The sequence below is a fragment of the Epinephelus moara genome, chromosome 14 (assembly GCF_006386435.1).
Source record: "Epinephelus moara isolate mb chromosome 14, YSFRI_EMoa_1.0, whole genome shotgun sequence".
Classification (NCBI taxonomy): domain Eukaryota; kingdom Metazoa; phylum Chordata; class Actinopteri; order Perciformes; family Serranidae; genus Epinephelus; species Epinephelus moara.
In genome coordinates, this window is record NC_065519.1 from 20,884,164 (window position 1) to 20,895,720 (window position 11,557).

Below are 11,557 nucleotides of genomic sequence, written 5' to 3' on the forward strand. Positions count from 1 at the left end.
AAAGAAGGATCTTCACACTGTTGTAAAGGTGGAGCAAGTGAACAGTTCCTTGGAATCAGCATCACAGACAACCCAGCATGGTCATCAAACATAAACAACCAAAAAAGAAATTAAAAAAAACTCAAAAATGGCTGTGTTTTTTAATGAAACCTAAGAAGGCAAAATTCCTTTGCGAAGTTCTTGTTAACTTCTAAGAGGAGCAATAGAAAACATCCTGACTGTAAACATTACAAACTGGCATATATGTGCACAACCCAGGACAGGAGGGCTCTGCAGCAGGTGATTAAAACCACCCAGAAAATCACTGGTACCTCGAAATAATACTTGATTTGTCTTTTGACTCCCATATTAAACAATCCTCACAGACTGTGTTTTTTTCATCTGCATAACATTGCAAAAATTAGGCCTATCCTATCCCCAAAAGATGCAGAAAAATTGGTCCACACTTCTGTTACCTCTAGGCTGGATTACTGTAATTCCCTATCATCAGGTTGCTCTAATAAGTCTTTAAATTCTCTCCAGCTGATCCAGAATTTGCCGGCACATGTGCTGACAGGAACTAAGAAACGAGATCATATTTCTCCTGTTTTAGCTTCTCTGCACTGGCTCCTTGTAAAATCCAGAAGTGAATTTAAAATCCTTCTCCTAACTTACAAAGCTTTAAATGGTCAGACTCCGTCATATCTTAGAGAGCTCATAGTGCCATATTATCACACCAGAACACTGCGCTCTGAGAACGCAGGGTTACTCGTGGTCCCTAAAGTCTCCAAAAGTAGATCAGGAGCCAGAGCCTTCAGCTATCAGGCTCCTCTCCTGTGGAATCATCTTCCTGTTACGGTCCGGGAGGCAGACACCGTCTCCACATTTAAGACTAGACTTAAGACTTTCCTCTTTGATAAAGCTTATAGTTAGGGCTGGCTCAGGCTTGCCTTGTACCAGCCCCTAGTTAGGCTGACTTAGGCCTAGTCTGCCGGGGGACCCCCCTATAATACACCGGGCTCTCTCTCTCTCTCTCTCTCTCTCTGTCTCTCTCTCTCTGTCTCTCTCTAACATTCATGTCCTGTTACTGCATCTTGCTAACTCGGCTCTACTGCATGTCACTAACTCGGCTTCTTCTCCAGAGCCTTTGTGCTCCACTGTCTCGAAGGTTAACTTATATCACAGCAGTGCCTGGATAGTGTGATGTGTGTGGTTGTGCTGCTGCCATGGTCCTGCCAGATGCCTCCTGCTGCTGCTGCCATCATTAGTCATACTTCTACTGTTATTATACACATATGATTATTGTCACATACATATACTATCATATATTAATATATACTTACAACATATTGTACCACAATAGCCGTAATTATTATTATAATATTATTACTTAAATTAATGTTGTAAACTACTGTCTGTCCTGCATCTCTCTCTGTCTCTGTCTCTCCTTGTGTATCAGTTTGTCATACGGATTACTGTAAATTTATCATGTTGATCTGCTTTGTACGACATCTATTGCACGTCTGTCTGTCCTGGAAGAGGGATCCCTCCTCAGTTGCTCTTCCTGAGGTTTCTACCGTTTCTTTCCCCGTTAAAGATTTATTTGGGGAGTTTTTCTGCTGTGAGGGTCCAAAGGACAGAAGGATGTCGTATGCTGTAAAGCCCTCTGAGGCAAATTGTTAGTTGTGATATTGGGCTTTATAAATTAAATTGATTGATTGATTGAATCTACGAGCATCAGTAATCATGGTGACATGAGGCACTAAGAGACAGTATCTGCCTCAGCAACAGCTTGTTTACTCTGCTGCCGTCTGACAAGTGATACAGAGGTACCTGCTGTACTACCGGACCACAGAGCGTCTTCTTTCCTCAGGTTGTGAGACTCCTGAAGTCCATCTCATTCTCCACACTCCACCATAAATAATCGATTATTTTTGTTTGTTTTTTCTTTTGTAGCATACAACTGCGTTTCAAATGACAATAAATTCACCTTAGTCTTAGATAAGGAATTGCATAAGCCTTAATACTGATAACCTGCCTTAGTTCCTCAGCAGCTTCTTGTCCATAAAGTGGTCAAATTTAAGTATATGAAATCTATATACAACAGTATGTGCATAAAATATTGTGTGAAAGTTTTTTAACTTTAGAAGTTTAACTTTTCCTGGTTGCTAAAACCACAGAAAAAAATACAGAGGACATGATCTAAGTGTTGTCAGTGGTAACCGTTACAGTGTCATTAATAATCATGTCATTGTTTTATGGTGTTCAGAATTTGAAAAGAATTCTGCAAGTCAATGCTGCATAATACCTGCATTAACCATCTGTATGGCCTGTAATCAAAGAAAATTAACATTTTGTATAGATGCATTGCCCATTTCAAAGACACATGCAAAATACAGAAGGCTTTATATTGAATGCTAAGAAAGACCAACTGGTAATGAATATGATTCAACTGGTACTTTAAAGACTTGCCCTATATAATAATATTATTCGGGATTTTGCTAAAGAAACTGTACCCCTCTTAATAGAATCCAGTGTCACGGTCACCTTTTTCAGTTTCTCCTGTTCATTCTCCGTTGACCTGTGCATTATTGCAACTTATGAGGCCATGGACACATTTTCCCATCTCTTTTTCGGTTGTATGATGCCTTTGTGTATTTGTGTATTGCCCTCCTGCACATTTGAACTCAGTGAGGGTGAGCTTGATTTATTTTGGTTTTTCCTTGTCTGTTATGAAAAAGATTTTGTTTTGAAACAGCCACTTTTAGAGAAGTTTCTGTGGAACCGTTTTGGTTGACATTCATTATTGCAAAAAGCTGACATTTGCCACAGTGAGAAAAGGGCAGATTTTGCAACCCTTAAGAAAGCAGAAAGAGGAAAGTGTGTTGCCTATCAAATTAAAAGCAGATAGATAAAAAAGACTGACTGACTGACAGATTGATTGGTAAACCTGCCTTAGATAGTGAAAAGATCCCAAAAACTGGTAATGGAAATATGAACTACTGAAGCACAATTGCATGTGACAATAAAATGACCTACCCGTAAAATTTCAACTAATAGCCTGGGCTATTTTTTGCTTAAATCGCTGAAACCAACAGGCCTATATATGGAACAGGCCTTTAACTCCTTTCACACACAACTGTTGCTCAGCAAAAATTGGGAAATACAATCAAATTGTTTATTTAAACCAGTATGAATATTACTTAGTTATGGCACCCGGCATACTGACACAGCACCACTTTATCCTGTTAAAACAGTCCTCATAACTTGGATTAATTTTTAAGAAAAACCCTTGTGATTCCTTTGATCTGAGGACCCTTACGGACTAAAGGAATATGAATAACTTACAGGGTAATAGTGGAATTAACACATAATTTGAGGTAGCCAACAATCCTGTTTATAGGCTGTCTATAGAAAATGAACTGCTTGGCAACCAGACCAGGTGTCTAATTGAAAAAGGCGTTAATTTGTCAAAATGTGTAGCCACACCAGGCTGGTAAATGGGACTAGGCTTGGGGTAAATCTGTTAAGTTGTTTTTATATGAGACATATTCCTAAATTATTTGATTTTTTAATTAAATAATCACACAGCAAACTCAGGGCCATGCAATATTCCAACACAGGAATACTGTACACAGTGTCCCAGCAGCTAATTTTGCCCCAGGGCCGTCTTGCAGGTTAATCTGGAGGACTGAGTGTGTTTAGCAATCCTGACTAAAATTCTGGCCTATATCTTCCTGAGACCCTGGGTCCTCATATCAGGACATCTCATTTTTGGTTTACTGGACCTTATACTTCATTCTACTTAACTTAGACCTGTTGTCCTTGTTCATGGACACTTTTTAGTCCCATCTAGTGGCCCTGGCAGAGCGCTGAAAAGACGGTCAAACTTGACTATCTAGAGCAGGGGTCTGCAACCTTTGCCATTAAAAGAGCCATTTTTGACCAAAAATAATTTGAAAAAATCTGTGTGGAGCCACAAAACATGTTTGAGCCTTATAATCAAGGTAAATAGCCTATTAAGTCTAAATTAGCGTATACTTATGGTCTAAATAAGCGTTTGTTAATATGTTTTACCACAATGTGGACACTGTGCAGGGCACTATTAATAATTATCTGGTAGTTAAATTTTGCATAGCTGGCAGTGAGAGCAAACAAATCTGTCCACGCACTACTACATTCTCTATTTTATTCAATTTACTTTTTTGGATTTGGCATCCATAGCTAACCAGCCACTGCTATCCAGGTTCAGCAATATTTGGATTCATAGAATGAATTTCCATAGACTTCTTTTCTCAAAGGCTCAAGGAGCCACTGGACAGGGGCTAAAGAGCCACATGTGGCTCCGGAGCCACAGGTTGCCTACCCCTGATCTAGAGGAAGTAAATGTCATAACAAGGTTTCCATCAGTGAACATGCATAAGGATACTTTACACAATACACTAATCCATGTAAAAACAAGATGGCTGCTATATCTGCTAAGCCAGTCTGCAGCTGATCCCGACACAAAAGTGGACAAGGTCCAAAACCTGATCACATTTTATGGATGAAACTTGTTTATTTATGATTAATAATGTTTGTAGTTTGATATGGCAACAAATATGACTAGTTTTAGCAACAGTAACAAGCTAAGACACTGTTAATTAGGGAGTACTCATCTGAGGACATTGGGACTCTATCATCGTTGACAATGTTTAGTTTTTATACTTATCAAGTCCTACTGATCCCAAATAGCTAGGAGAAATTAAAAATGCATACCAAACAAAAGTTCGGGTCTCAGGAGGGTAAATTATGATGTTAATCCACAGGATGGCCCTTATAATTTGTTGATCAATGTTAAAGTAAAATATACGGTGCTTCCTTCACACCATTAATGTTCTTTTTTTAATGTAATTGTATTTATTTGATAGTGATAATGCAATTTAACATAGTTTCAATACAGAGTATGGGACTGATGTGTTGCACAGAGTTTATAGCCACTGATAATTTTCAACTCTTGTCCCTAGTTGGGCTTTTACATGTCGACCTTAAGTGTAATGAAAAATATACAGTTTAAAACATCATACAATCACAATGCACTAAAAACACGGAAGAACATCACAACATATCACACAATGCATCTACGACAATATACGTTCATCTTTCCGTCTGCTGCTTCTTCAAGAACTGACATTTACCGAGCATTAATTTTGAAAATATCCGGCCGGAAGTGACGTCGATATCCGGTGATAGCAAAATCTTGTCTTAAACAGTAGTGGTCAGCTACCAAAATTAAATCTTACGTTTATTTCTTTAACACAAATGGACTGCTGCATCGTATCCGCCCTGTGGTATTTAATAGCACTTCATGCACTTATTCACTTCCTGTGTTTTGCTTTCGGGGATGCAGACTTCACTCTGCTCTGGGCGAGTCTGTTGGGACACAGGCCAGGTGAGTTCATGTGACCTGTCTGTCTGCATGTCTCTGAATGAGTGTCGTCTTTTATTCAAAATGGATTCACTGACAGCGTTTGTCTACTAATATTAGCCTTCAATGAGGTGTCGTTAGTAAACCACTGATGAACAACCGTTAAACAACAGTTAGCTAACGTTTAACGGTTGGTTGATCCATGACCAACTGACACGATGCTCCTCTGAGCTCTACAAAGGTCAAATTCCGCTTTTTACATGTAGTAGAAATTTCCTAAAGTCTTCAGTTCAGCCTAGTTATATCTGGGATTGATTTACCCACGTCTTCATATGAAAGACCTGAATGTAAAATTAATATTATTATGCTAAACCCAGACAGTAACCGGTATCTATAGCTGTCAGGTGAATGTAGTGTGTAGTGTGTCAATGTTGTTGTGTTTAATAAGGTACTAGGAAATAAAAATAATGTATGAAAAAAATCCCCACAGCAAATATCTACTATAGCTGTTTAATAAATGCAGTAGTGTGAAACTCAACTTTATTTATATAGCAGCTGTCATACAAACATGCAGCCCAAAATGTGTCACATGGCAAAATTGAAATGACACAGACACAAGACAATAAAATATTAAAAAAGCAAACTGACAAAAAAGATGATTAAACTCCCTAGAAAAAAAGAAAGTAACAAGATAAATAGATAAAATAGAAAAAAATGAATAGTAGAAATATAAAAAAAAAGGTAAAAACCAGTGGTTAAAACATAAAAAATCAAGACTGTAATGTCACTCCACATTAGAAGCCAGATTAAAAAGATTGGTCTTTAATTTACTTTTAAAAATACAGAGAGAGTGCTAGCCAGTCTAATATCTAGAGGTAGTGAATTGCAGAATTTAGGGGCGTAAAAACAGAAAGCGATTTCACCAGTACTAATGGGACACATGAGGAACATTTAAAAGTAAAGCAGTGGAGGACTTTAGTGATTTGGGTAGAACATTAAATGATAGAAAATCTCTGATGTATGGAGGGGGAAAGTAATTTAAAGCTTTATAAATAAGTAAAACAATTTTAAAATCAATTCAAAAAGATACAGGCAGCCAGTGTAGTGACTTCAGCAGCACCATAAAAGGTCAAATAATTTCCTCTGAAATGCAGTACAGTCTGAAGTGGCAAAAAAAGTAAATAAACAAGCAAAAATGCTTCAAAACTTTATCTCTGTAAAAGTCACTGTCAGTGGTGGAAGTACTTTTACTCCAAGTACTGTACTTAAGTACAACTTTAAGGTACTTTACTTGAGTATTTCCATTCTATGTCAATCTTTTACCTCTATGTCACTACATTTCAGAGGCAAATATTGTACTTTTTTACTGCACTGCATTTATTTGACAGCTCTAGTTACAAGTTACTTTGACCATTATTAATACATATATGAATCAACTAATAAATTATGATATATTAACTACCAGCAATACATAAAGTTGTCAATTAATATGAGCTCTACCTTTACCATCTGCAACGTTCAAGTGATGAATACATTAGTTAATTAATCCATAAATTTAGGAGCCTATCCCAGCTGACATTGGGTGAGAGGCAGGGTACACCCTGGACAGGTCGCCAGACTATCACAGGGCTGACACATAGAGACAGACAACCATTCACACTCACATTCTCACGCACAGCCAATTTAGAGTCACCAATTCACCAATTAATCGAACCTGCATGTCTTTGGATGGTGGAAGGAAACTGGAGTACCCTGAGAAAACCCACACTGACATGATAACATGCAAACGCTACACAAAAGGTATCCCCCCACCCCAAAGTTCAAACCTCCCACCCCATGTTCGAACCAGGAACCCTCTTGCTGTGAGGCGCAATGCTAACCACTGCATCACTGTGCCGCCAGAATACATTAATGCATTAGTAATTACCGTCCAATAATATATTAATCTGAAATTAGCCATTCTGCATATTGGGAACTTTTACTGTTGGTACTTATTGTTTACTTTTATGCTATCACTTTTGTACATTTACTTGAGTGATATTTTGAATGCAGGATGTTAAATAGAGTATTTCTACTCTGTGGTACAGTTACTTTTACTTCAGTAAAAGATCTGAGTACTCCTTCCACCACCGTCAAGCTTCCACAGAGTTATTATAGCAAAATATGTAATGTATCTTAAATAAATGCATTTCTTGAATTGTTTTGAAGGTCCCTAGAGGAGATCAAAACCAGTTGTGGTCTAATCCACATAAAAAAAAATAAATTGAGGCTCATGTTGGCCGATGGTGCATATCACATGAAGTGTTGAATGAGTTCTTTTGTGTTTACCAGAGAAAAAGCTGAAAGGGCTGGTGGTGTGGATCACTGGAGCCTCCAGTGGCATCGGAGAGGAGCTGGCCTATCAGCTAGCAAAGTGTGGGTCACGTCTCGTCCTGTCTGCTCGACGTGAGGATGAGCTCAATAGGGTTAAACGTGGCTGTTTAGGTGAGAGATAAAAAATAATATATATATATATATATATATATATATATATTTATTTATTTATTTATTTTTTTATTATTATTTTTGTAAAGCCTGGTTAAAAGAAAGTCTAATAAAAATTCCCTGTGTACCTCACCATTCAGGTGCAGCACACCACAGTAGTAGCACAAGGGTTTCAGTGCTGCACCTGAGTTTGTGACCAGCTGAATTCTTTCTGTCATTTATTCCTCAAGAGTGCTCCAACCTCCAAGATGAAGATGTTCATGTTCTTCCACTTGATCTGTTGGAGAGGACATCGCACAAGGAAAAAACAAAAACTGCGATTCAGTACTTTGGACATGTAAGGCCACCTCAGATGCTCTTTTACAGTACAGTGTGTTTTCATCATTACTTTCATTGCTGTGAGGACATTTCTGTTTGATTAACAGCTCAGTCAGGTGTTATGCAGAAGGCTGGGTTGTTTTTAGCTGATGGTATTGTTATAATGTGCCTTTATGCGTGTGTTTGTACATGTATGTATCTGTAATAATAACAATTAAAAAACTCAATCACAGTATTTAAGTTATTGGTTTTCAGTAACATAATATGTCTTTGCCCTGTTTTAAAGACGCTGATTTAATCCATAAACATTTCACTTCTGTTCTCTTTTCATTGTTCTCTATGCACAGATGTAACTATGACTCAGCAAAAGTATCCTGTTCATGCACTGTAGGTAAAAATAAATGGCTTTGTCCACTTTTCCTTTTCAGATTGATGTCCTAATCAATAATGGCGGCCGCAGCCAGCGCTCTCTGTGCATGGAGACCAGTGTTGATGTGTATGAGGCCTTGATGGAGCTCAACTTCCTGGGTACAGTCTCCATCACCAAGCAGGTGCTGCCTCACATGACGCAGCGAGGCTCTGGGAGCATTGTGACTGTCAGCAGCATTGTCGGCCTCACCGGGGCGCCCCTTGGATCGGGATACGCTGCCAGCAAACATGCTCTTCAGGTAAAGGGAATACGGAGGGAAACACTGTGTTTGCTTTCTCTGATTTCATTTTGGAAAGTGTTTGCCAACAAGTTATTGACTCGCTATTTTTCAGGAAAGCTTTTTTTTTTAATCACAGAGGAGCAGGTCTGGTTGATCTGGATCTCTTCTTAAAAATACAAAACAGTATTTTTCAGCCTGGACCCCATTTTCCCATGTTTTTGTGTCTAAGTGACTAATGGAGACAACGAGTTGTGAAATTGGTCCAGTATTAAGTGCTGCAGGCGGCAGCTGCAAAACAGGCTGCAATGTAACCACTTGGGGAAATTGTACACCGTCAATTTACGTCCATTAACAGTGCTTGTTTTTGCCACAGATGGGTCAGATTGTTAATAAAAATGTCTGACAGCATTATGGAAAGGAACCCTACAGAGGTATAAAATGTTTTTCTTTACCTTTCGCTGACCCGGTCTGTTTATTAGTGTGTGTAGCGATGTCTCGCTCCAGGAGAAGTCTCGCTCTGAAATCTCAAGGACATTTCCACATTGTTAAAATCAGGAAAATAATCAGCCATGGCATTGAAAATCTTTAAGATAACACCATGCTATGTTGTCTCCAACACAACAAACTCTTCCCAGCTCTCCTCCTTCCAACTCTGACTTATGTTTTCACTTTTGTTTTTGCTGCAACAAGTCACCTCTTGCAAGATTTCAGAATTAAACTCCTCCTCAAGTAGGACTCGGTCACAGTAACAAACAGACTGGATTTATTTATTTATTTAGCCTTAATTTAACCAGTTTTTGTCCCATTGAGATGAAAGACCTCTTTTACAGTGGAGACCTGGCAAAGTAAAGCAGCAACACAGAGTTTCAACAACTTAAAAAGCACATAGATTTGATGAAATTAAAATGATCAGATTTCACCACAGTTTTAAACATAGTCAGGGTCAACATGTCTTGAAGCTTAAGATTATTCTGCAGATTGTGCCATGCAGTCGGTGCAGAGAACCTGAAAGCTCTTCTTTCCAGTTCACTTCTGATTTTAGGCACAACAAAATACAAAAAGTCCTGAGGATCAGCAAAAGGTAAAGCTCATTGTTTTATTTCTCTGTAGGGTTCTTTACGTAATGTTGTCAGACACTTACAATAATAAATTTGAGCCTGTCAGTGCCAAAATATACACTTTTAGTGGCTGTACATTGGTGGTACATGATGTCCTGGGTGGTTACATTGCAACCTGTTTGAACCCTGCACGCTGCAGTCCTCTCGCCCAATACACTTAGACACTAAAACATTGGTAAAGGGGTCTAGGTTGAAGAATATTAAAGTTTATTTGAACTTTTTTTTAGTTTTATATGTACGTCTTTTTACTGATTGTTACTGTGTTGTCTTCAGGGTTTCTTTAACTCCCTGCGGCCTGAGCTGACTGATTTTCCAAACATACTCATCAGCATGGTGTGTCCAGGGCCTGTACAATCACAGATTGTCCACAATGCCTTCACAGAGGAAGTCAACAAGGTATTAATTACCAACCTGTGCATGATATAACAGTAGTAGTATTTCAGTGGGATGTTTTCAGTGACCTGTCTTCCTTCCATTCCCCAAGCCCCTGTCTGCAGCTGGAAGCCAGGAGCACAAGATGGCAACAAGTCGCTGTGTGCGTCTAATGCTGGTGGGAATGGCCAACGGTGTCAAGGAAATGTGGATTGCTCAGCAGCCCTTCCTCCTGTTCTACTATCTCTGGCAGTACGCACCCACATTTGCCTGGTTCGTCACAAACGTGTTGGGCAGAAAAAGGGTGCAGAACTTCAAAGCTGGTCTGGTAGGTGTATTATCTGCTTTTAGTAATTCTGTGTGTGTGTGAAGTCAATTTGCATATTCAAAACATAGGCTGGATGTATCATCAGGGAGGTCTACTGAAAATTAAATATCACAGTGTTTTGTGTCATGACTCCATGAAGATAATATGTAGGACAGTTATTTTTTTTCAGCAGAGGACCACCTAGTCCAGTTAAAAAATGATAATCTTAAAGGAATAGATCAACATTTTGGGAAATACACTTAGTTTCTTGCTGAGAGTTGTATCAGACGATTGATATCACTCTCACGTCTTACATATAAATATGTTGCCACAGATTATTTTAGCATAACAACTGGAAACAGGGCTCTGTCCAAAGGTAACAAGATCTGCCTACTGACACCTCTAAAGTTTTAATTAACAGGTTATGTCTTGTTCAGCACACTCATAATAAATTTAAAGATCCAGGATTAAGGGGGATATATTGTCATAAATGGAATATAATAACTAGATAGATAGATAAGTAAGATCAGTGTGGAAGTATTTAATACTTTGCTATGGATGATATGAAAGATATATGTAGAGATACCAGTGCAGATACTTTTATTTTGGTAGAAGGTGCTTTAAAATTAAAAGTAAAGAGTATTAAATAAGGAATGCTGGAAAATATAAAATATAAACAGCACAGAGGGTTAACTATGAAATGCTAACAGAGAGTGAATATCTAAGTAAATGCAAACAGGGTGTACATACAGTCAGGTCCATAATTATTTGGACAATGATACAGTTGTCGTCATTTTGGCTCTGTACACCACCACAATGGGTTTTAAATGAAACAATGAATACCTGCTTAAAGTGCAGACTCTCAGCTTTCATTTAAGGCTTTTTTCAAAAATGTAGTATGAACCGTGTAGGAATTACAACC

General features: G+C 38.4%; 1 protein-coding gene across 1 annotated transcript in view; it reads left to right on the forward strand.

The window, feature by feature from the left end:
• Nucleotides 1-5,182: 5,182 nt before the first annotated feature.
• The window catches only part of dhrs7 (dehydrogenase/reductase (SDR family) member 7), a 9,717-nt gene continuing 3,342 nt past the window's right edge, over nucleotides 5,183-11,557 (forward strand). Inside the window, exons 1-6 of the mRNA XM_050061667.1 lie at nucleotides 5,183-5,410; nucleotides 7,718-7,870; nucleotides 8,101-8,207; nucleotides 8,617-8,856; nucleotides 10,230-10,352; nucleotides 10,441-10,656. Coding sequence (XP_049917624.1) covers nucleotides 5,281-5,410; nucleotides 7,718-7,870; nucleotides 8,101-8,207; nucleotides 8,617-8,856; nucleotides 10,230-10,352; nucleotides 10,441-10,656 — 969 coding nt within the window. The 5' untranslated portion in view covers nucleotides 5,183-5,280. The remainder of the gene's footprint in view (nucleotides 5,411-7,717; nucleotides 7,871-8,100; nucleotides 8,208-8,616; nucleotides 8,857-10,229; nucleotides 10,353-10,440; nucleotides 10,657-11,557) is intronic.